This window comes from Myodes glareolus, chromosome 12, assembly GCF_982192425.1.
Source record: "Myodes glareolus chromosome 12, mMyoGla1.1, whole genome shotgun sequence".
In the NCBI taxonomy this organism is placed as follows: Eukaryota; Metazoa; Chordata; class Mammalia; order Rodentia; family Cricetidae; genus Myodes; species Myodes glareolus.
Genome location: NC_142037.1, coordinates 25,185,493 through 25,211,816, shown reverse-complemented (window position 1 = coordinate 25,211,816; position 26,324 = coordinate 25,185,493). Strand labels below are relative to the sequence as shown.

The window sequence follows — 26,324 nt, the reverse complement described above, 5'->3', positions numbered from 1 at the left end:
GAGTTGTCAGCCTGGCTTTTGCTCGGTTGCTCTGGCCTCAGTTGCTGTCAGGGCCTCCAGCAGTCCACATCATCCTGTATATGCCGTCTCTTGGGTTTTGGCCTCTCTGGTTTGGTTCTTCTGGTGTGTGCATTTGGAACCTGCTATACCTTGTGTGACTATACTCAAGGATAGGCTTAGAACCATCAGTCCCAGCACTTGAGAGGTGGAGGAAGGAGGATCAGGAGTTCAAGGTCACCCTTAGCTGCATAGTGAATTTGAGAGTACACTCGCCAACACGAGACCCTGTTTCAACAGCCAACACATAAAAATAAACAATACATAAAAATAACCAAATAAAGGAAATAGTAGTCTTAGGGTCGTGCTTTCAGAGAGTAGGCCGAGAGTCACTCTGGCTCTCAGTTTATCTTTGATTTAGTTTATTTTCTTGTTCATTGACTGCTGTGTCCTATGGTGGGGAACAAACATAGGCACATTTTCCCTGTTCCAGTAACCTCTTCTGGGGACAGAGAAATAGTGTCATCTCTCAGTAGCCATGCAGGATTCATTCAAGACCCCTTGAGATATGAAAACCTATGGCTGTTAGTCCTTTCTATAAATGCAATTGCTTGTGCATAGAACACACACACCTCCTCCCATACTTTTAGATTGCATCGAGAGGACAGTCAGATTATATTTCAGTGCAATATAATTGCCATGGAAATCATCATTATAGGGTGCCGATCAGAGAATTAGAATGGAAAAGCCTGTATGTGTTCAGTTCAGATACAGTTTCCTTCTAGTCTATGAATGCAGAGGACTGATGTATGAATCCAGCAGAGGCAATATGATCTGAGAATAACCAATGTGGGTTTGAAGGCAGAAGGGTGCTGTAGAATTTGACCAAATTTAATGGAAGCTAATGATGTAACTGGGATGAGATGAGAGAAAGATCACTCATTAGAAGGCTACAAGGTGAAGGGAAAAGGTAGCCAGGTGAAGTCGAAGTCTAAGCAAAGGTTGCCAAGTGAAGGATGCATGGTGGGGATGGGGAATGGAAGCTCTTCAGGTGTGGGTGAATCCGCAGCGTGTCATGTGCACGGGGCTTCACTGAACTGCTTCTCACACGTGTTGCTCTTAGCATGTAGCTCCCAGATGGGGGTAAATGGCCTGATCATCACATGGGAAGGTTGAATGTGCGCATCAGAGTTTGAACTGAAATCACCTGGGAAACTTCTCTGATCAGCTGTGCCCTCCTACCCAGGACATGCTGGTAGGGGTCACTTTGTTTAGCGGTCTTTTCTTTGTTCTTTCAGTACGGCCAAGTACAGCGTGTTGACATTTCTACCTCGATTCCTGTATGAGCAGATTAGGAGGGCTGCTAATGCCTTCTTCCTCTTCATTGCCTTATTACAGGTAATATTTTTTAAGTGCTTAAAATTTGCAAATTCAATTACACGTAAAGTGAGATTTCTTTTCTATCGAGTATCTTTACTGGAAGAGTGTTGGAATATTTGCAGATAGTTTCCTTCTCAAATTATCATTGGAATGAACAGACATGAACTTGTATAAAACAGATGCAGGAGGGAATGCCTTGAGAAGAGACGTTACTAAAAGAGGAGGGGGAACTCGTTCTCATGGGTCATGCTTTTCATGTTCACTTTCTCTTTTTTTGTTAATACACATTTATTATATTAGATACTATATTCCATTGTGATATTGTAAACATATGTACCACACATGTATTTTGACCATCAAGTCATACTTTTAACCCATTTTCCAAACATGTAAACTACATAATTAGTTTTGAATTAGCAGGCCTTTTGTCGTATAATAGAAATGGACTAGACTAGTAAGAGCGAGGGTTGAGCACCATGCTTTCCTTGTGCAGGACAATTGTCTATATTCTATCAATTATGTTTTAAATAAACGCTGATTGGCCAGTAGCCAGGCAGGAAGTATAGGCGGGACAACCAGACAGGAAGTAGAGGTGGGGCAATGAGAACAGGAGAATTCTGGGGACTTAATGACTGCGAGAACCAGGCAGGACAGAAACCTCAGACAACTTTTTCCGGCTTTGTGGAGATGTCCATGTGCCACATTCTCTGTTGTGTTCTCTTCCAGCAAATTCCAGATGTATCTCCAACCGGACGATACACCACCCTGGTGCCATTGATCATCATTTTAACAATTGCAGGCATCAAAGAGATTGTAGAAGATTTTGTAAGTTTTCGACTATGCATACTAAAACATGGTGTTATGACATTTGAGATGTATGTGACTGGGTGGTAGTACAGGAAACGGCTACAGATTAAACAGCTGCTAGTGGAGTGGTAGTGTTTGCTGGGGAGGAAGGTACACTCCAAGAGCCCTAAACGCCTGTGCTCTGAGGCGCTTCTATGTCCTGGGTCATTTGGTTAGAACCTTGCCAGTGTCTATGGCTGTTAGTCCTTGTATCCTACTTTAGAGCTCCTGTACTCAGGTATCAAATGTGCCTGAAGCAATTCCCCAAGACTCTTCCTCCTAATACCTCCCTCACACCTCATTGGCTACTACCACGTTGCCGTTATCTCTCTCCCTGTCTCTGTTTTGCATGCACACACCCTACACACACTTGACTCTTCCACCCCCCTACATACATATTTCATGGAATACATAGTAAATTAACTTGAGAATGAAACCTGCTCTTTGTTGTCAGGTTTATAATACTGAGTCATTGTTTCAGGCTGTCCACAAATAACTATGAGGAATTTGAAACTCTGAAAGGCTTGCAAATGATTAGAACCAAAAGGTCACTTAAGCCCCAAGTCGCCACATCTAGATCTAGTCAGATGGCCAACCACCCAGCTTAAATCTAGAGCATTGGCATCGTAGGGTTCTTGGCCCCTATCACCCGCTGATTTTACTGCTTTCCATTTCAATTATTCATTTGGAACATTTGAGTGTAAGAACCTTTGCTTTTTTTTTCCTGTGACAGAAACGACATAAGGCAGACAGCGCAGTTAACAAGAAAAAAACAATAGGTAAGCTGCTCATTGCTCTTCCCAGTGTTGATTGAACGACCAGTCCCGGGCTTAAGTAATGCTTGGTCATGGCTATGGATATTGAGATTAAGTCGGAAACATTATCTATAAAATCTTTAAAGAAATGGGAGAGTGCTAAAATAAGATGTTTGTCTTTTTATCGATGGGATTCGTATACTCTGGAAGACAGGATTTCAGTTTCTGTCCCTACAAGTTTCACAGCTTCATGGCCATGCTTTGTTACTTGCTTTCCTCATTATTTTGCTTTTTGTATCACTTCAGTTTTTTGTTGCTATTGTTGCTCCTGTTGGAATTATGTAACACCAGGCCTTTCTATACCTGGGCATAAATTTGGTTTGCTTACCTGCACACAGAAGCTTGTATCTTGTAGAGGGACATATATGGAGAGACATATATGTTGGCATGGTTGGTCATCTACCATTCCACCAAGGATGTGATTTGATAGGATTAATAAGTGCAAGCTTCCCAGAAGCCTTTTCGGTTTGGAGAAAGCTGGCATTTTATTCTGAGTCTCAACAATGTTAATCAGTTCCTTGTTTCTTCTTTTACAGTGTTAAGAAATGGTATGTGGCATACCATCGTGTGGAAAGAGGTAAGAACCATTTTTAAAGATAATGCCAGAAAGTACTGATTTGGAGACTTGTCGCAAATTGCTGATGTTGATGGCAATGTAAAAATTGCTCTAAGGCCCAAGCTTTGACCACTTTGTAAAAGTTTTCTTGTGTAGTCTGCTTTCCTGTGAGAACTGACATGTGCTTCCTCCTTTCCGGCATCTTCTATAAGGACCTAATGTTCAAGCTATGACCATCGTTATTCTCCGAGGATAGTTCCAGAACTTCATAGCTCTTCTAGCTTGAAAATCCCACGTGAGAAACATCCCGCCTGCCTCCCGTCTTTTCTTCACCTAAATTCAAATGTTTAGAGCTGTTGTCTTTTAACTTCCGAGAGTCTCACTTCAGATGTGTTTGGTGGAAAGTGTGAGCAGGTTTCCAGGCAGGGTGTGGAGCCAGTTGCTGCTTTTATCCTTAGAGTGGTAGCAAGGGTGGTTTTCCTCCCTGCCTACGGCAGTGGGAGGGTTCCATTCATGGAGGAAAGACGTCGTCAGTTGTCGGCTGAAATCAACTGTGCTGCCTTGGTGTTTTGTACCTGACAAGCCAGCTATTCATCTAACTATCTTAGCTGGGTTTTGTTGGTGGACACATGGTATTGATTTTAGAGATGCCACAGTCTGTCATTCTGACATTCAAAACTGATGGTTTGTTTATTTTTGTATTTTAAGAGAAAACAATGTTTTAGAAAGGCAACTTCAAGTATTGCTTCTTGCTTAAATATCTAAGTTCCAGAAAGTGTCTCCTGTAGCCCTTGTGTGGGAAACAATGTTGCCAGGTTGCCCACAGCACCCACTGTGCTTTTCATTTGATTTTACCAGTTTATGAGAACCATCTACCCTTTCCAGAAAACTCCCCTTTGTAGTGTTGTGGAACACTGTAACCCGTGTGGTCTCCTGGGGCTCCTGAACTTTGTTAGTTCAGTGTGATGGTTCTTGGTCAAAAGGCAGAATTTCCAGGGGAGAGCTGGTACCTGCCCAATGAGAAGTGGAGAATCCTCATAGCTCCTCCTTTTCCCAGGAATCACAGGATGGCTGCTCCATCCTCAGAAAGGTACAAGCAGTGGCCAGATAAAAAATGACTTGCGTCCAAATGTCTTGACACCACTTGAAGTAGTGGCGGGACCTGAATGGTGTTCATTATTTCTGAATCCAAGAGCTGGTGGCATTATGGACACCCGAAGTTCCTTCCTCCTCCCACGTGGTGCTTGGAACATCATCCCCTTGTTATAAGCCTGGCTGGATATACTGTGATTTCAATTTTCAGTGCATTATGGTGAGCCATCTTAAGTGGGTCTGTTAGCAGAGGCCAGAGACTGTCAGGAATGGAGCTCATACTGGAGTGGTCTTGTGGAGCTGCCCTCAGCCACTGGGTGGGTACTCAGCACTGGTCAAGCACACATGCACCCTATGCCCAGAATACAGAGGCTCTGCAGCTGCCGTTTTAAGTTCACAGCGAGGCTACTGCTGGCGACGTGGGCAGCTCACTGCGGCACAGTGCCCCTGGAGAACTTGGCAGGGGACACGAAAAGATGTCATTCAAGACAGAGGGTAGGAAACGCCCAGTTGTCCTGGAGAGCCACACACAGCTGCGCTTCCATGAACCTGTTATATTTCTAGCAGCAGTCCCTGGGTTTTGCTCAACTCTGGGAATCTCAGAGAGGAAGATCTCACTAGTGGGATCAACTCAGAAGGGTCCTTTAGCTGTTTACAGTTGAGGGACAGGAGGAGCCCTCTGAGGCTGCAGCAAATCCAGGGACCCGGAACAGTTTGCTCACTGGGCTAGTTCTTTCAGTGGGTATCACACACACCCGGAACGGTTGGTCATGTGTTAGGACACCCCAACAGAAAGCCATCTTCAGGTTCTGAGTTAGCAGCTTCTTATTATAGTTGGACCCTCTTAGCACCCAGTTCCTGGGGCGTGAGTGTCCTTTGGAGATGAGCGAAGATTGTCTCGCTTGTCCTCACGCTTCAAATCGGGGAAAGGGAATCCAATTCTTTTAAAAGGACTAACTTTTCTTTCTAGTTTTTTTTAAAATCAATTGCTCCATTTTCTAACCTGTTTATATAACGTATTTTTACTTAAAAACTTCTTCAGTGTGCATGAGCAGTCCCTGTGTTTGCTCTGTGTTATTAGGAGTCGGCTTTGATCTGTGCCTTTCTTCTGCCTTCAGATTGCATACTGACTTGTGATCTGATGCTAACTTCAAGTGACCCAGCATTTGGATTTTAATGTTTGCTGTTCTGGCCTTTGATAAGCATTCTGCACCTGTAGGGTAGTTGTTTAAAGCCTTCCCATTTCCCCAACAGAAAATCAGTGGGTTTAGTAGTGGTGGTGGTATTAGAGATGGAACTGGGCCTTGTGCATGCTGGGTAAAAGCTCTTACCACGGACTCACCTCCATCGCCCAAAAGAAAGTTCCGTGGTACCTGCTGGTCTGTGTGATCCAGTTGGTTCCACAAGGGTAGCTTTTGAAATTCATTATAAAATGAGTAGACCAGGAGCAGAAGCCTCCGCGCCTCTTCTGTACTCTCACCTTTTAGTGCACTAGGAATTGTTTCCCTTGTCACCAGTGAATTCTGCTGGCTTTGACCTTCACGCTGACACAGTCTGTTAAGCTATACCCAGCCCACTAAGGGGTTATCTGCTTATCCTGTACCTGTACCGTGCCTGAAGCCGTGGAACCGCGTTCACTTCTTAATCTCAAACATAAATGGAGGCCAGTGAGGGGGCTCAGTAGGAACAGGTGCTTACTGCCAGCCCGAGTCCCATGCCTAGGACCCACACGGTACAAGGAGCTAACCTCTGGGGATTGTCCTCTGACCTCCACACATGCGCCGTGACATATATGTTCATGCTCACCCAGCTCTCTCTGTCTCTGCCTGTCGTCTGTCTCACACACAAACACACAAAGAAGTCAAATAGAAAACAACAACCAAAAATCCAAAGTGAAAGGTGAGGATTTGAAGTTGTAGTGAATTATGCACATAGCTACCACCATTCTGCACACATGCCACAACATTAATGCACACACACACTCAAGCTGGCTTTTTAAGAACTAAATATCATGTGCTACCCATCCAAAGGTGTTGCCCAATTTCAAAGTGAGGGTCCCGGAGCCCGTTAGAATGCACTTCCCAGGGAGGATGCAGTTGGTTACCCTCTAACCGATGCACTGCACTAGTGTCCCGTCAGTTCTAAACTACGGCTGTATGGAGAAATAGCCCAGTGCGTAAAAGCACTTGCCATGGAATATTGACAGCCTGAGTTTAGATCCCCAAAACCCATGTCAAAGCCAGACATGGCAGCATGTGTCTGAGATCCCAGAGCTCCCATGAGGAGATGGGCCGCAGAAGCAGAAGAATCTCTCAGAAGCCAAGGGCTGCTTGGACTGTGCAGTGTAGTGAGTGGCAAACAGCGAGAAATGTCCTGTCTCGAGAACACGATGGAAGGTGAGGACTGGAGCCTGAGGTTGTCCTTTGACCTTCACGCAGACACCGTGGAATGCACACACGCCAATAATACATATTTAAAAAATAACCAACGGCGGTAACACTCCAGCTGTGTGACCTCTGTCAGTTATTTTGCCTTCGGGCTAAGTTTCTCCCTTTGCAGCGCAGGAGAACTTAGCTCCCTGACTTAGTTGATCCCATCAGCAGTCCCGTGAGATGTGTGCTGTTAACCTTGTCACACAGGTGAGAAAGCAAGGCACACACCTTCCATAGCTTCCCCAGGGTACACAGCTGCTCAGAGACCTAGGAGGGACTCCAGTCCAGCTGCATAGGCCAGCTTCAGAGCCACACGTGTAACCCCTCTACCACGAGCAACTGTTGAAACGTTTGAGTATTTGAGACAGTGGATAATTGGAGGAAAATATGTTCTTCATACTTATCTATCCCTTCCTCTCTCCCTCCTTTCTTCCTTCCCTTCTTCCCTTTTTTCTATTCCTTCCTTCCTTCCTTCCTTCTGCCCTTCTTTCTCTTCCTTTCTTCTTTCCTTCCTTCCTTCCTTCCTTTCTCTTTCTTCCATTCTTTTCAGAAAACATCACCACAAAATTGCAAGGCTGGGCCTGGAGGGTTGGCTCAGTGATTGAGAACAACCTACATCTACCTGTAACTCCAGCCCCAGGGACTCTGACACCCTCTTCTCCACAGACACCTACACTTAGGTGCATATATATGCATGTGTAGACACAGAGACAGACAGACAGACACACAAAAGCTATTATTAAAACCAAAAAATGCAGTGTGGTCATTTCTCAGTGTCTGTAGGGACTAGTTCCAGGTTGCTGACAACCGATGTCAAAGAGTATAAATGTTCAAGCCCTTTATGTAAAGTAGAGAAACACTGCACAGGACATTCATATGATGCCCTTCCACGAATGTAAAACCTCTAGATTACAGAAAACCCAATGCAATGGAAACACCATGGGAACAGTTCTGTGGTGTGCAGCTTAGTGGACAATGCCAGGGAAATAGTCTGTGGTGTTCAGCACGCAGGGACCCTGGGTGTGCACCTCTACTCCAGGGCAGATGTGCTGGGACCCTGGGTGTGCACCTCTACTCCAGGGCAGATGCGCTGGGACCCTGGGTGCACACCTCCACTCCAGGGCAAATGCACTGGGATCCTGGGTGCACACCACCACTCTAGGGCAGATGCGCTTGGCTTGGCAAATATTTTGCGTTTATATTTGGCTGAACTCACAGATGTGGAGCTTGTGGGTAGGGAGACCAGCTGTGGCGCAGTAGACACATCTGCCCTGTGTTCTTGTCTGATGTGGCTTAGTTATAGACTAACTTTCTTCTTCGCGTATTTAACCGCCCTTATCACATGTGTGCTTTCTTTTCTTCCTTGTCTTCGGCCCTGGTCTCTAGGTGGCAGTGGGAGACGTCGTGAAGGTCCTCAATGGACAGTATCTTCCAGCAGACATGGTCCTGTTCTCCTCCAGGTCAGGAGTGCCGGTGGGCACAGGTTTCGAAACGAACGTTAAAGACAGTAAAGTACTAAGTGAACTGCAGAAATCTGGATTCATCTGTTCTCTTCTAGCCCACGAGTTCCCCTCCCACAAGCCTGACCTCCTTTATAACCTGAGCATCCGTAATGAACTATAGTTTCGAATTTGGGGAGCATTTTGGATTTCAGATGTTGAGATTTGAGATGTTGAGTTGTTGTGCAAGTCTATGCAAACATCTAAAAACCTGAAGCAGTGGAAGTGGGGAGTATATCTAGCCTCAAGCATTTTGGCTAAGTTTGGGTTCCTCAGCCTGGAGCTTGGTCAATTGCCTTCCCTGTTGTGAGCCTTGGCTGTTGCTTTTTGGTTTGGCTTCGTTTTGTCCCCTCTTCATCGCATTAGGTTTTTAGAACCCCTTTGCTGGTTTTCACAGCTTTAGCTCTCAGCCACTCTAGGGTAGTCCTCACTGGTCAGGACACCGGTTAAAGGGACTGAATGTTCAGTGACCCCGGGAGGCAGCGTGGCTGAGACCTCAGCCCTTTCTTGGTCAGTGCAGCCAGCTGTCTGTCTTCTAGCTCTCAGTGTTGCCTGGGAACAACTGTTCTGAGGACCTGAGGTATTTTCTAAGCATAGACACCACCTGCAGGAGGCCCTGCGCTTCACTCTTGCCCCAAACAGTTGCTGCTCTCTGGATAGTGTTGTGCTAGAAACAGTTATCACCACACAGGGATGTGCGGAGCTGGGTACCATCACCCTTGGCCTTCAGACGGTCATCACCACACAGGGATGGGTGGATCTGGGTACCATCACCCTTGGCCTTCAGATGGTCATCACCACACAGGGATGGGTGGATCTGGGTACCATCACCCTTGGCCTTCAGACGGTCATCACCACACAGAGATGGGTGGATCTGGGTACCATCACCCTTGGCTTTCAAACGGGATCATCACACAGGGATGTACAGAGCTGGGTCCCACCACCCTTGGCCTTCACACAATCATCCCCACACAGGGATATGCGGAGCTGGAACCTATCACCCTTGGCTTTCAGATGATCATCACCACACAGGGATGGGCGGAGCTGGGTCCCGCCACCCTTGGCCTTCTTGGCTCTATATGTGGAACACATACTGCAAAGGAAGAAAGCCAAATCCAGGGTCACCAAGAACTTCTGGAGTTCAAGGTTATAGGATGCGTTGTTAAGACTCTAACCCCTCTATTTATACGCCACTGGGAAGTGCAGGTGTTTAAGCAGTTTGCCTTTTCTTAGATCACAGCCATGTTTCTTGTGTAGGATTTGTCCTGTGTTGGAAACCAAGGGATAAAAGGTTTAAAGATAGGACCCAAACCAATGGAGGGGAAAAGAGCCATAAGCAAGGGGTGTGACTCATTGGCCCTATTCAGTAGTGACGAGGACACTATTAGAATATGAGTCAGTTGGCAGTTTGGCAGGGAAACTTGTCTGTGACCTCAGGTAAGCTGGCTCACCGTAGATGGTTTGTCACACCGACAGCGGCTTTGGGGTACCCCTTGTATCTGAGTGGGTGTTCTCTGTGAGTCGCCTGATCAGTGGTTTTAAACCTCTGATAGCTTTCATATTAGTACGTGGAAAAACCAAGGCACAGAGAGGTTAAATATCATTCCAAAGTCATATGACCCCTAAAAGTAGCATCAGGAAGTTTAAACTTAGCCCCCATATTCCACATCAGAGGTTTCATGAACTGGGGCTTTGTGGAGAGGACTGTACTAACCTTGGCTTTTCCCCTTCCTCACAGTGAGCCTCAGGGGATGTGCTATGTTGAAACCGCTAACCTGGATGGGGAGACGAACCTTAAAATACGACAGGTAAAGTCACTTCGTGACTCACTTTGTTACAGGAGGTCAGACTGCAAATATATGATACAAATATCCCCCACACACTTTGTGGAGAAAACGTTGTTTGGCTGTGAACCTTACATGGTAAACTCTAGTGGAAGTCGGTGCCTCGGATTAGGAGGAAAGGAAACTCAGAAAGGTGAGATTCTTCAGCTCAGTGGGTCATGACTCATTTAAATCTTCCTAAGCTCTGCCCACTCCGGTCAGGTTAGGGGCATCCTCATCCTTGTTTCCGAACACTGAGCTATTCCTACTACTCTTCTGGAAGCTGCGGGGGCTCACTGGTGAAAATGTTCCACTACCATCTCAACCATCCCTCCCCCGCAAACCCTATAAACCATGCAAAACAAAGGGTTCAAGTCTTTGTGTTCACTTTAAGGACGCTTAGGAGACTGACCAGGCTTTCCGGGATCTGTACATCTGCAAAGCTACAAAGTATCTGAAAGATGTTTAAAGACATGTCCCAGTGGGGAGGCTGGTAGGTGTGTCCAGGCCAGACCTCGGCTCTGTGACTGTAAAAGAGAGCTGAAAAATACAGAGTAACACGCAGCAGAAGTTTAGCTGTAGATTCTCTAGTTGTTGAAGATCTCCCGATGGGCCACCACCTGTACAGTGAGTGCCCTTAGTGGAGTTAACCCTGCTTGGGCTGCAAAACCATTGTTCCAAAGCCAGAAGAGGAAGTTACCTGGAAGGAAAAAACGTCCTAGGAGAAACTGATAGAACAAAGCCTTATGACACAGGGAGGAATAGAGGGAGGAGAAAAACATGGTCAAATATACCAAATTAAATTTTTTTTTCAGGAAAAAAAGGACCTTATGTCAGAGAAATAAATTCAGCACAAAATAGATAAAAATTGAAAAGCATTCTTACCATATGTTGTATTGAAATATAAAAAAAATCTTTCTTGAATAAAAATACTAAGCATTTAAGTAAATTTTGTGAATAAAAAGTACTAAGTACTTAAGACCCATGAGGGTTTTTTCTTTTTTTTCTGTTTCCTGAAGCTGAATTTACTAATTCTGTCCTTGTATCTTTCCTTTCTCTGTGGTATAAATTTTATTCTGTTTGAAGAAGCATTGATGAGGTTTGTCAAACTATTTTTGCTAGGAAAATTCAGACTAAAGTGCTGAAAGTTTTAAGTGTAGCGAGTAGTATATGCTATAGAATATTATATATTATAGAATATTAATTGATCCTCTGACTGTCTGAGCGCAGTGGTGTACGCTATAGAATATTATATATTATAGAATATTAAATGATCCTCTGACTGTCTGAGTGCAGTGGTGTACACTATAGAATATTACATATTATAGAATATTAAAGGACCTTCTAACTGTCTGAGCAGCAGTGCAGGGCGGTGGCAGCACTGCTCTCTGTCCTATGTTTCAGCACCTAGACTATTATTTAAATATGGGGGTTTCTAGCAGGGGTTGGGTTTCCTCTTCTGCACCAATGAAATCGTGGCATCTTTGTGTCCAGCTGTGTGCAGTTTTGAGGGTGCTATATGACAAATTATTGCATGGCAGATGACTCATTATGTCCCTGTGACTGGCAGAACGTCACAGTGTCTCTTAAACACGGGTGGCACCATTTGATCTTCTCTGTTGGCTTGTCGCTTCGTTTCAGGGCTTGAGCCACACGGCCGACATGCAGACCAGAGAGGTGCTGATGAAGCTGACGGGAAGGATAGAGTGTGAAGGGCCCAATCGCCACCTCTACGACTTCACCGGCAACTTGCACTTGGATGGGAAGAGGTCCGAATCACCTTCTCTTAATTATGTTTCTCTCTCCTCTCCCCCCTCCTCCTTTTTTAATGTGGTCAAGAATGCCTGGAACTTTGACGAATCCTAGTTTCATAGTATTTGAAAATAGTGAGATTTCTTCATGCTTAGCTCATTTCTGAGAGACTGACACACACTATTTAGATCCATTTAAAACTTCCTGTATATTGAAGGACCGAAGAGATTTTTAAAAAGAAGCAAGCCAAAGACCTCACACGGGGTTCATAGACAGGGGCTTATTCTTTCTTGCTTGTGACTGCTGAGGCCAAGCAGTTCAAGTTGCATTAAATGATGCAGGAGATGTGTACTCGGCTTACGACAGATGCATAGAGACAGATGCACAGTTTCTTATTAGCTTTCCTTTAAAAAGCGTTGTTTCTATCACATTAATTTATTGTACGGTGTTGTGCATTGCAGCTGGGTCTTGCACATGGTAGAGCAACACTTCGGTGAGTCTCACTGCAACTCTGCTTGGCTTTAGAAAGCTGAATGAAACGGGGCTGTGAACACAACACAGGCACAGGCAGTGAGATGCCTATTATGCATGCATGAGGACCTTAGTTTGGACTCCCAGTCTACATCAGAGCGACCCCAGTGCTGGGGAAGTGCAGATTGGCTGATCCCTGAAACCCATTGGTTAGCCAGCTGGATTAATGAAAGTGGGAGGCTCTGTCTTGGAATCAAGGTAGAAAGATGAATGATGTTGACCTCTGGCTTCCACATGTGTGTACACACATGAACATGTAGCTATCACACGTACAGACACAGACACACACACACACACACACACACACACGTGCGTGCACGTTGAATGATTTACTGTCTGTGTGTGTGTGTTGTGATGTTGACATGTAGTCTGCTTGCTGATACTTCATAGTCCGCTGTCTGAGCTCTTCCCTGTACTTTGAATAGACCCTTAGCTGTGGGGGGTTGGTGGATAGACACTATGGGGCTCAATGCAAGAGTAAGGCTGCTTCTCGGTTGACATTTCCTGTCCAGCCATCCCAGCATCTCTCCTTCTATGGAGCATCCCTCAGATTCTCGTCCGCTCACTACAACATTTGGGATGAGTTTACTGCTGTCTTTTTCTTTCATAACCTATAAAGTAAATTGATTTTTTCAGAAATGAGTAAACACATGGCTTTTAGCATTCCCTTTTCAGTATTCATAACAAGATAGTGAGATATAATCTTCTCTGATATTTTCTAGGAAAAAGTTCCATTCTATTCTATAGCAAAGAAGAAGCAGGCATTTGGGGTGGAATAAGTAGATTAAGCAAAGAATAAATTCACAGATTTGACTTTGGTTTATTCTAGGCTTATGTAAAGGAAAATACATAATTATTGGACAGATTATCAGGAAGTACAAATGTTTTTCTTATTTTTATTTTTTAGCTCTGTTGCCCTCGGGCCCGACCAGCTCTTACTGAGAGGCACCCAGCTCAGGAACACTCAGTGGGTCTTTGGCGTTGTTGTATATACCGGCCATGACAGCAAGCTCATGCAGGTAAAATGTTTCCGTGGAAAGCTATGCCGCCTTTGGTTGCCTTATTGTTTGGTTCACCCTTAGTCTCTGCTCTCTTTGAGGGTAGAAAATAAAGGAAAATATGAGGCTGGAATTCATCCAAGAACATAAACCCTGGGAAGAGTGACAGCTTCATCTCCTTATGCGATTCCTTCTGACCCTTGGTCATCACATTCTTGGCCATAGTTCTCTCTGAATAGAAGTGGTCTTTGTTGTCTAGGTTCAAGAGGGACAGCTGACTCTAACTCTGCCTTCTGGGTGTAAGGAGGGCTTAGTAACCTTTCAATAACTGCTCCATTTGTCCTCTGAATCCCACTAATTAGGATGCTATAGTAAACTCTTATTATATGAATTCTAGGGCATTTAAAAGAAAAGGACTTTGAACTAATGTTTATTCTTCATATACCAAAGAAACAGTATTAATTTAAAAGAATTTTTCTTTCCCACTGTTAGTGCTTTTTTAATATTTTTGTTTATAGGTTCATAGCCCATATTTATATTTGACATATTTGACCAAATATCTTCTATATAATACATAACTACAGAATTTCTACATAAATCTCTGGATCATTTCTTACATTCCTCTGATATATGTTGGCATTTGTTGTGTGCCACTATTCCTGGAGAGATGTGGACAAACCTCTGTTCACCTCTGACAGGGAACTATGACAAACCAAAGTACAGATACCACCAAAGTCCAACTTGGTGAATCAGTGCGTTTATTGGGGTCACCCATAGGAATATGGAGGAGGGGTTACATAGAGAAACAGAACTGACTCAAAGATAGTTACATCACCAGAGCCCACCTGGTGTAGGAGTTCCTTCTGTTTATGTGTTGCTTTCATTGGTTAATGAATAAAGAAACTGCCTTGGCTTAGTTGATAGGACAGAACTTTGGTAGGTGGGGAAGACAGAACAGAATGCTGGGGGAGAGAAAGGCAGAGTCAGAGAGCCACCATGGAGCCACCAGGTCAGACATGTTGAATCTTTCCCGGTAAGCCACGACCTCATGGTGATATACAGATTAATAGAAATGGGTTAAATCAAGATGTGATAGTTAGCCAATAAGAGGCTAGAGCTAATGGGCCAAGCAGTAATTTAAATAATATAGTTTCTGTGTGGTTATTTCGGGTGTAAGCTAGCCGGGTGGCCAGGAAGAACAAGCAGGCCCCCTACAACCCACCCAGCACTGGTGATGGTTCACAGAATCTGGAGCACACCACACAGTCTGTAGTCAGCTTGGTGGGCCAAGGGATGTCCTTTCCAGGCACCTTAGTTGGTCTGTGCCTCGTTTGTTTCTTCCAGACAGCTCAGCTGGTCTGAGCCTCTTCTAAGCAGGTCAGTGGGCTCAAATTATCTTTCAGCACAGTCCTTATTATTTGTAAATTCTTGGGGAGGGGAAGGCATAGTGAATCTGATCGGCTTCAGGGACTTCCTGAAGCCTTTGGGTTGCTTACCTCCCAAGCTTGAGTAGCTTCCCTGCCGATGGACTGTGTCACTTCCCTTTAGAAAATCCTGCATCTTAACCAACAAACTTTCCTTCTAGATGAAAGGTTTTACATCAGAGGAAATTATTGCATAACAGCATTGTGTTTTCTTAATTATGACTCACATTTGGTTTTTGTCTTGGTTGAAAAATGTTTATAGTCACTGTCCTCAGAGTCTTGTGCTAAGAAATCTGGGTACATTAGCGTAAAGGCTAAATCTTCACTGCTGGGGACTGAGTAGGTAAAGGAGTAACATGGGACAATGTAGAAAGTAGGGATGCACTTATTGTAAACTGTGCCATTGTAAAGTTCTGTGGATGTATATGCAAGAGTCTCCCATCCCAGGTCTAGAGTGCTGTGAATACAGTGAAGGCATGGACGGAATTTGGATTTGAGGGCTCTGAGAGTTCCTGAAACTGAAGCTGACCTTTGGAGTTGAGCGACAGGTGGATGTGAGGGTGTGGTACTCACCTCTGAGTTTCTGAAGTTGAGGAGTCGTAGATTGGGAGATGTGTGGCTGGTCCATGGCGGTAAAAGCTCATGGTCCATCAGTGTCAGATTCCTGATGCTGAGTAGAAAGGGACTCAGCGCTTAAGGCAGACGATGGGCTGGGATTGTGAAGTAGGCTGAAAATGGGGCTGGGGCAGAGAAGAGTTTGCAGTACTGGTGAGGCTGGGGAAGGTGACCCACTGGGGAAGGGAAGAAGGTATATGTCCAATAGGCAGGGACTTAGAGGATCAGTGGTTCAATCAATACTACAATCCAGGAGCACTACCTCCAGGTGCCAATGGGTGTGAGTCTTACAGAAACATGGCCTTTTGGGAGAGGTGTCTGATTTTGGGTGTCATGTGTCCTTAGCTGGGTTTGAGAAGGGACAGGAGGAGAGATCCAGAAGCATGGGGAAGACACACAGCATTTTAGGGCGTACCAGGGAGGCCTCCAGGCTTGGAAGAGTACTCATAGAAGGTGTGTGTTGGAGAGCACTCATAGCAAGGAGAAAAATGGCCACCGCGCAGCCCTTGAGTGACTGGAAATTGTTCAGTATGCCTGAGATGTGTCTCATCTACTTTCCTGCTCAGCCCTCATTCACTTACAGGACTGAAACACTTCAAGTTCATTGTCTCTGAGCAGTCTGCATACAAAGACCATCCTGACGGATAGTTTCACACTGCCACCTCTGAAGCAGCCATGAACATTCGTAGCCCATTACCAGTAGCCACAGCCAACCCTTGCAGCTGTGCTCACCCCAGCTTCTGTCTTTTTGTAATAAAGTGGTGAGGAGACCATGGGAGGGCAGCTCAGATTTGGGTAGAGTCCCAAGGCTAGGGTTTAGATCAGGATTATTAAAAGTTCAAACTTCCTCCAAGTTCCCTTGTACCCTGGATGATTTTTCAGGGTATAATGTTGTTCTTCTAGATCACATATTAATATTATAGGTTTGGAGATCAGGCCAAGTATAATTTGTATCAGAACATCACCATTATGTCTTTCGTGGACAAGATGAGTCTATGCTGTTCACATCCTGTGACGGTCACAAGGCACTTCCCTGCCCTCTGTGTGGCAACCTTGGCAAGACTTACTGTTGTTGACATACAGAGAGTGATGGAAAACCCCAGAAACATCTGTGCTAGACTTGTTGTCCCTTTAGGGCTGAAACAGCAGGAACAATGAAATTTCAAAAGGAATATAAAATAACACACACAGCTGAAAGCCGTTCTGTTCATGAAATAACACTGTGTCTACATTTGAGTTTTGGACAGCAGTGGGGAAGCTGGGTGCCCCTAGGGTTCTCGAGTTTCCACTGCGTCCCTCTCACCTCCCAGAGCTCCCTCAGTTCATGCTTAGTGTGCTTAGACACAGCGAACACTCAGATCTTTTCTGTTGGTCGGCTTACCGGGAAAGAGGTAATCAATAATTGTAGGAAACATTGATTATAACAAAGCATACGTTGTTTTGCGACTCACATATAAATGGGTTCATTTATCTTTGGCGTGAGGAAGGTACAGCCATTGCTTAAAAATATTTATCTTTATTCACTGTGTATAGGCATTTTGCTTGCATAAATTTCTGTGCACCATGTGTGGCCAGTGTTGGCAGAGGTCAGAAGAGAGAAGAGGGTGTCAGATCCCCTGGAACTGGAATGAGAGATAGTTGTGGGCCACTCTGGGTACTGGGAGTTAAACTCAGGTCTTCTGCAGAAGCAGCCAGTGCTCTTAACCACTGACCCATATCTCTAGCCCCAGCCCTGCTACTTTAAAGATAGAGCAACTAAAGCACACTGTTGAACTAACCCCAGCTTAGCTTACGAATCTAGAAGGAGCAAGAACTGGACTGAAATCCAGGTTGACACACTTCAGACTTATTCTGATGAGCATTCTAATGTTTACTTTCTCAGGAGGCATAAGAGGTATACAATTCAGGTCAGGTTCCAGTGTTGTACAAAATCTTTTGAGTTTGACCCATTTTATTGTAGTACCAGACATCAAAGTGATAGTGTCTTCTAAGAATTTTGTAAAGGAACTTATTATTCTAATAGGAATTGGGCATTAAAAACTCGTGGTTGTAAGCAGACATATTTGGAAAAGGGGGTGAGTGTGCCAGACTTGACTTTCCATGCTGGGCGCGTGTCAAAGCCTGGAGTGTTAGGTTGTTTGCTTGTATTGAAGGAAAAGTCTATTTTTCTAAAGCTGGTGACTGGCTGGTTTTCAGTGACTTCAGCTAACTGACAGGCTCACGGAAGTGACAGCTTTTGTCATTTTTCTCCTTCCTGAAACTTTTATAACTCAGTTAAACACAATAGGGTCATCTTTAAAAAATTTGAATAATCAGTCTTGTAACAGAAGAGCTCCTGTCTCTCAGTGTGAGGCCAGAGTTGGGTGTGCTGTCCCGGGAGCCTGCCTGAGGTGCCTGACTGATTAGAAGATGGTCTTTCCTAGCAAATTTTCATCTTGACCGTGGAGGACTTTTCTTCAAAGTTCATAAAAGGCAACTTAGTGAACTAACCATGGAGCAGGGAAGAACTGAATGGAAGATACACCGAAGACAGGCTAAAGTTCCCAGTGCAACTGTTCCCCAACTTCCCCACCCTCAGTGAAATTCATGGTGCTCACAGTAGACAGAATCTTGGGTCTACAATGGGATTCAGAACCCTGTGGGTGTTGACTGGGATGTGAGGATCCCTGTGCACTAGTCTGAGCTCATCTTTGGGAATTTCTTTTATAAAAGGTTTTGGGTATATAACTGTCTTGTTGATGCTACATGATAGACTTTTCCACTGCTGAGAAGATGCTGTCTCACATCTTCCATATGAGATGCAGTGAATCTTGAGTGCAACTTCCCTAAAGGTCCCATCACAGGCCTCAGCTCCAACTGAGTTGTTTCTACCAGAAATGAGGCTTTGTCCTCTGTCTGCCATCTTGTCTACCTTCTTCATTTAACTCAAGATGATCCTGCCTTACTTAAGGAGCTTATTTATTTACGCCTCTCCAAGTGAATCTTTTATTTGTTCTGTTTGACACCTACCTATGTTTTCTCTTGCTTTTTTGATGCATTTGTATTTGTGTTTCTTTCTTTTTTATTCCTTCCTACTGAAAAGAATACGTACACTTTAAATGTCTCTCATGTTTATCACAGAACTGGATTGTTGCTTTGGAGGTTCTCCTCAGATTTTTATGGTGAAGAACTGCCAGTGTGTTGGTTTCTTTTAGACCACACTTAGGCTACCCAGAGCCTGCTATGTTTACGAAAGTAGCTGATGTTATGCTAATATGTAAATAGAAGTACTGACTTGAACATGTAGAGTTGGAGTGTTGTCTTAGTCAATGATCTCTTGCTGTGAAGAGGCATCATGACCAAGGCAACTATTTTAGGAGAGAGCATTGAATTGGAGGCTTACAGTTTCTGAGGCTTAGTTCATTATCAGCATGGTGGCATACAGGCGGATGCTGGAACTGGAGCTGAAAACTACATCCTGATCAGTAGGCAGAGAGAGAGAGAGAGACTCTGGTCTTGGCATGGGCTTTTGAAATCTCAAAATCCATCCCCAGTGACACACTTCCTCCTACAAGGCCACCACTCTTAATCCTTCTAATCCTTGCAAATAGTGCCACTTTTGGTGACTAAGCATTTAAATATATGAGTAATTCTTATTCAAACTGCCATAGGTGAGTTCTTTAAACTCTGGGCTGCTTACTCAAGAGTATGGTGCATCTTTTAATTCCATCTGTAATTTGGAAGAGAAATGGTATTTTTCATTTCCATCCTTGTATGTGGTTGTCTTACTCAGTTTCTCCTTACCTTTGCCCCCGGACCTGTTCTGTGATGGTTACTGATTTTCAATACCGGTTTACAGAATTCAACAAAAGCTCCTCTCAAGAGGTCGAACGTCGAGAAGGTAACCAACGTGCAGATCTTGGTGCTGTTTGGCATCCTCCTGGTCATGGCCCTGGTGAGCTCAGTGGGGGCCCTGTTCTGGAATGGGTCCCATGGTGGAAAGAGCTGGTACATCAAGAAGATGGGTGAGTGCTGGGGTGGCTGCTGCTGCCTTCTGTGGAACAAACCTCTGGGAAGGTCCTTCCACGTAGGGTCTGTGGGTGATAGCCATGCCCTCTCTCTGTCCCCATGGCTACCCTGCCTATGCCAAATCTTCTTGGAGAGAGAACAGATTAGGAATCACAAGGTGAAATAAAGATGGGTGTATCTGGGGACTGTGTATGCTCTAATGATAATTTCTCAGCTATTTTTTTTTATTTTTTTGAGACAAGATTTCTCTGTGTATCTCCGGCTGTTGTGAAACTCACTCTGTAGCCCAGGCTGGCCTTGAACTCACAGAGATCCGCCTCCCTCTGCCTCTCTGAGTGCTGGGATTAGAGGCGTGAGCCACCACTTCTCAGCTATTTTTAAAGACGCTCTCTTATGGTTACTCTAGGGATGATAACATGAGCATCCTTTGTATTACATCAGACCAGCTCATCCCCAGGCTCTCCCCTGCTAGTCCTACTATTGCCATATAAATGCGGTGTGTATGTACTATCAACCTAATAGCACAGCATTATCATCAGTGCTTTGTATAATCTTGGATATCTTAAAAGAGCTAAAAAAAAATACATGCTTATGAAACTGTTACTTTTAACCTACTTGTTCACCATTCCTGGTAGTCTCTGTGTCTTCCTGTGGATGAGTTACTAGCCAGTATCATCTCCTTGCTTTGTCCATCTCCCTGTCTTCTTGCTGTCTGTGCTGGCATCTAGGTTGTCCATAGTCACGGTCTTCTGTGCTGACCAGGGTGAACTTAGAAGAACTTCCCTGAATACCCCCAGTGTTCTGTGTTTTCCCTGCTATTGTATGGAAACACTTGCCTTCCTTGACCACTAGCCACTGATATCTATTGTTTTTTATTGGGCATTGCATATAGTGTTTTTCATTCTCCATTCCTACGATGTGAGCTCCCTGGTGTTCCTGTTCTATGCTAGGGCATGTCTGCAGCTGGGGTAAGGGCACGTAGGTGATGGTAGTCAATCCAATGACCACTGCCGCCCCCTAGGGCAGAACCAGCATGGCAAAGGCCTGTGAGTGGCCATAATAGTCCAAGGCACAACTGTTCTTAACAAGAGCTGGCAAATTTTCTTAATATATGCACTTGATCCATTTTTTGAGACTTAACTTGATTTTGATGATTCTGCCTCATTTTGCTGCTTGGCTAGGGAATAGAAGGAAGATCTGCCATTCTCTGATCTCAGCAAATCAAGAAAAGTAATATAATTTAGTGATAAAAATTTCATGATAAATCTTAAAACTTTAGGGTATTGCCTTGGCATTATTTAAATTGATTCAGACGTAATTTTACTTTTTCAATTTCTCTAAGCATAAGACTCTCAGGTTTTGAAATGCAGGAAAACTTCCTCCTCTGCCTCCTTCCCTATCCTCTAAGGAGAAGCCAGCACTGCCTACAGGGACTGAATTCAAATAATCTTAGGAGTTTGAACTGGCACAGTAACCCCTCAGTTTCAAGATGAGTACATAGGCTTTTGTTGTGAGCACTTTTTAGAGTTGGAAGAAGTCTGAAATCAAACGGAAAGAAACGAGATGTCGACTTCTACTAAAGCTGTGTGGATGTCTTGGCTTTTATCCATAGACACGAGCTCAGATAATTTTGGATACAACTTGCTGACATTTATCATCCTGTACAACAATCTGATTCCCATCAGCCTGCTGGTGACGCTGGAGGTTGTGAAGTACACGCAAGCTCTCTTCATAAACTGGGTGAGTTTCAAGGCGCTGTGTGGGGACATGAGCTACTGGGCGCCTGCCAGCCCCTGCTTTCTAGTACTCTCTGTGAGCAGCCTTTGTCATTTCATTGCTTCCCAGAAAATAAGTAACAGGAGCTCTTTATTATTAAGTCATGCTTATTATTAGGACCTGGATTGCTTGTCAGTCATCAGCCAGCCAAACTGATGACTGGCAAGCCGTGCCATAACCCCAGGGGTGGGGAGAGTGGGGGAGGATGCTCAGTGGGCGCTTGTCATCTGGACACCATGGCTGTGCTTCCCAAGTCTCCTTTATGCATGAACAGGCCTCTCAAGTGTGCTCACCAGAGTGTCCATTCTGCATGGATTTCAGCATGACAGTCACCCTGGATGGATTTTAGGGGTTGAGGTGGAGTTCTTAAGGGACTGTCATGACCATGGCCATTAGGCACTGGGTCTTGGCAACTTTTTTCCCAAACCAAGCACTTTCATGTGTGTATTGCTTTGATTTCCCCAAGCCTCTGAGTGAGGCATTGGCCAAATCCACAGCTAGGGCACAAGCAGATCACTTTGAACCCAAACATAAATACAATGGTCATATTGTGTCACGGGGTTTGCTATCTTAATTGCAACTTCATTTTCAACCCAAGTTACAAGTTGGCATTTGAATGAAAATGAAAAGATTTGAAGTTGCCAGGGTCTGTGGTAATCTTAATGAAATATTAGAATTACATGTTTTTCTGAAGGCTTCCTACCTTCTTCCTTCCTTTCCCCCATGTTCCCTTTCAGGACACAGATATGTATTATATTGAAAACGACACTCCTGCTATGGCCAGAACATCGAACCTTAATGAAGAACTTGGGCAGGTGAGAGTCTCTTTGGGGACTTTGGGGACTTGGGGGACAGTGCTATGAGCAGGAAGCCAGCGTTAGCAGAGGAGCCCTGGGGAGATAGTTTGCACAACTGTGTTTGTGACATCTGGTCTGCAGGTGGCGGTGAGTGCAGCTGTCCCTTGGTTTTGGAGGCACACGTAGATCGTTTTGCCAAGAACATATCTGGGAAGAAAGTACAGAACATTGTACAACAATATAATGTCAGTTTGGACCCATTTAAACGTGTTTCTTAGAACATATGACAAGGGAAACGGGGAGGACAATGGCTGCTAGACCGCTTCACAGTGCACATGGGGCCATTGGAAGGACAGGGATCCTGAATTAGTCCAGAGAGTCGGCGACATTTGTATCTTTGTCTCGATTTCTGCTTGTCTCTCCTTTCATGTTGCATTATGTCTGCCTCTTCCATTGAATCACTGCAGTCTATAGCCTTTTTTGAATACATAATACTTACTTTTGAATTAAAGTAATTAAAAACTATGATTTTTTTTATTTTATGCACCTTAAGCTTCCCAACAATCCTATGGGAGGGTGGCATGCCACATCTTCATTTTTCTAGATAAGAAAATGATTAACTCACCTCAGGAAAGCTGGTTCCTGGGACTGACCACCCGCCTCATGGCCCTCTGGGAAGATATAAACCTGACATTTTCTGAGCCAGAGTTGGGCCAGGTGCCCTCTCCCTCTTCTCCCCACTTAAGGACTAAGTCAGTTCAGGATTTGTGCTGGAGCGTTTTTGAGTTCATTGCTAGAAAGCTGAAACTCAAATCTGTCAGTCAGGTTTTGCAATAAAATATAATTCTGCAGTCATATTTTCTTTTCCTTCCTCTCTCCCTCCCTCCCTCCCTTCCTTCTGGTTTTTTTCAAGACAGGGTTTCTCTGTAGCTTTGGAGCCTGTCCTGGAACTAGCTCTTGTAGACCAGGCTGGCCTCAAACTTACAGAGATCTGCCTGCCTCTGCCTCCCGAGTGCTGGGATTAAAGGCATTACTTGTTTATTTGGTGTAGGAAAGAGATTGTCATTTAGAGAGAATACTCTGTCATAAAGCAGAAAGCTTCCTCAGTGAGGCCGCATTCCTATCTTCACCTGAGCACCTGTACTTCGGGTACACATGATGAGAGGCAGAATCCAGTGCTACCTGTCTATCATCTAGTCGTCTGTATTTCTGTCTAAATATCTACCTATCCACCCTATCTATCTATCTATCTATCTATCTATCTATCTATCTATCTATCTATCTATCTATCTATGTGTCTATCTATCTATCTGTCTGTCTGTCTGTCTGTCTGTCTATCTATCTATCTATCTATCATCTATCTATCTATATATATATATCTGTCTATTTATCTATCTATCTATCTATCTATCTATCTATCTATCTATCTATCTATCTATCATCTATCTATCATCTGTCTGTCTGTCTATCTATCTGTCTACCTATCATGTGTTATCATTTGTCTATCTGTCTGTCTGTCTATCATCTACCTGAATTGTTTCCTTCTTCAATGACGTTGTCGTTGGTAAAATTCTACTCCTATAACAATCCATGGGTTGCTGCTTTTGAATCCTACCCAGTATTTCCAGGCAACGTTAGTGTCTGTCTGCTCTTTTCTCTTAAGCGTTCTTTCCAAACACACACACACACACACACACACACACAGTGAAATGACAATGTGGTTAGTTAAATGGTATCTGAGTCCATCTGGAGCGGGTGTGAGCCCTGTGTAGTCAGCCAACTGCAGGTCAAAAGTGTGATCGTGCCTGTGATGGTTACGCCTGTATCAAACACACACAGAAGATTCTTGTCACTGTTCCTCAGCTACTACAGTGTGACATTTCTAATGTCTTAGGTGTCATACACCATCTAAGATTATGTGAAACACACCAGAGGTTGTATGTAGATTTTATACAAACACTACCATTTTATATACTGGACTAGAGCATGTGATAATTTTGGTACCCATTGGGGTTCTTAGAACTACCTCTGGGGATATTTGGGGATAACTGCATATGTAGCCTTCAGTGACCCTTGTCAGTTCCCAGGGCTAAGTATATGGCTGTTCTCATGTGCTATAGTGCAGCCTTGATGGAGTTTGCACATTCCAGGGGAGGGCATGTGCATTAGAAATGCCAGGCAGACAGAACAGAGACACAAAAGAAATAGACAAAGACACAGAATAGAACTGGGAGGGCAGTCCAGTGAATACTGAGTTCACCTGTGTTTATTTTCCATACATACCACAATCCAAAAAAAGTGGGGGGGGGGAAGGGGAGAAGGCAAAAGACTGCTTTTACATGACACAAAGAGCAAACAGAGCAATTGCCTCTCCAATACCTGAAGCACCACGCAGCTATACCCTGAGTTAAGTATTCTGTATTTTAGATGGAATATGCAGCAGCCACACCTTAGGCCAAGCAGCCTGTAGACAGCCTCTCCCTGGGTCAAACCTCCTGTTAGATCCTTGAAGGAACAGGAATAGGACTGAACTCTCTGATCTTTGGTCAAAGTGGAATGGATCCGCTTCTGTGGGCTCCCACAATATGCCCTGATCCAGCAAGATGGACTGAAGATGTTTAAGAAAGTGCCCAGGATGAGATACCCTGTCCTGACCAGGCATAGGGTGGCTTACCTAAGGAGGAGAGGTGAAAAGTCAAGAGGGAGAGGGAGTACAAATTCTATAATCCTTTATAGATTTTCCTTTTTATTCTGTTGATAATCTTCTAATTCTTCTTTTAAAAAAGACAGATGGAACTGATTCTACTGTGTTTTTAATGTTCCTAGACTTTGCTCTGTATGAACTATAAAATTTCTTGTTAATTGAAACAACAAATATTAATTATCCCATTGATCAATATGATCAGCATGTATACATGTTTTGAAATATCATGTATATGTCATAAATATATGTAATTATTATTTTTAGATAAGTTTCAATGTAAAGGGCATGGAAAGCTGCTTGTCATGATTTTATAATTATGTAATCTTTCTTAAAAAACTATTTTAATTAAAATGTAATTGTATCACTTTGCCCTTCCTTTTCCTTCCTCGAATCCCTCCCGACTCAAGTTCTTTCCACACCTTTATCAAGTCAATTCCTTCTCAAATTGATGGACTCTTTCTTTGACTATTATTGTTACACATATATTTATATAAATGCATAAGCATGCAAATACAACCTACTGAGTCCACTTAGTGTTACTGTGCATATATGATTAGGGATGACCACTTGGTATTAGACAACCAATTAAGAGGCTCATCCCTGGGAAAAACTAGTTTTCTCTCAGAAGGTATGCTGGCTAGTTTTAGGTCAGCTTGACACAAGCTAGTTATTTAGGAAGAGGGAACCCAAATTAAGAAAATGATACCACCAGATTGGCAAGGTGTTGGTGCGTGTTCTCGATTGATGATTAGTGTGGGATGGCCCAGTTCACTGTGGGGCATGCTACCCTTGGGCTGGCGGTCCTGAGCAAGCCATGGAGAGCAAGCTAGTAAGCAGCATTCCTCCATGGTCTCTGCATCAGCTCCTGCCTCCAGCTTCCTGTCCTGAGTTCCTGCTCTGACTTCCTTCAGTGATGGAGTGTGAACTGAGAGTTGGAAGGTGAAACTCCCTCCCCCAGCTGCTTTTGCTCAGGGTGTTTTACTGTGGAAATAGAAGCCCCAAGACAGCAGCCACTAGCTCTCTAGTTCTTTGTCTAGGAGTGCAGTCAGGTGAGGTTTTTTTTCTCTTTCCGTGTTAGCTCTCTGATGGGTTGTCGTTGTTGAAGTCTTGCTGAGCAGCCATATTGTTGAGGTACCTTGGGTTTAGCTTCCCTGTCATTTCCAGGAGACACAGTCTCACAGCAGACTTCCGGTTCCTCTGCCTCTTCCAGTCTTCTCAGCTCCTCTTCCTCAATGATCCCTGAGCCTTAGGAGTAGGAGCTGTGTTGTAGAAATACCCC

The 26,324-nt window shown here is 44.2% G+C and overlaps 1 protein-coding gene across 7 annotated transcripts in view; it reads left to right on the top strand.

Moving 5' to 3' along the window:
* The window catches only part of Atp8a2 (ATPase phospholipid transporting 8A2), a 577,323-nt gene that overhangs the window by 161,875 nt on the left and 389,124 nt on the right, over positions 1-26,324 (top strand). For all 7 annotated transcript variants that reach the window (XM_087912148.1, XM_087912155.1, XM_087912154.1 and 4 more), the window contains exons 3-13: positions 1,296-1,395; positions 2,104-2,202; positions 2,957-3,002; positions 3,575-3,615; positions 8,505-8,578; positions 10,356-10,425; positions 12,082-12,209; positions 13,631-13,742; positions 19,599-19,764; positions 21,381-21,508; positions 22,282-22,359. In XM_087912148.1, the coding sequence (XP_087768274.1) occupies positions 1,296-1,395; positions 2,104-2,202; positions 2,957-3,002; positions 3,575-3,615; positions 8,505-8,578; positions 10,356-10,425; positions 12,082-12,209; positions 13,631-13,742; positions 19,599-19,764; positions 21,381-21,508; positions 22,282-22,359 (1,042 nt within the window). The remainder of the gene's footprint in view (positions 1-1,295; positions 1,396-2,103; positions 2,203-2,956; positions 3,003-3,574; positions 3,616-8,504; positions 8,579-10,355; positions 10,426-12,081; positions 12,210-13,630; positions 13,743-19,598; positions 19,765-21,380; positions 21,509-22,281; positions 22,360-26,324) is intronic.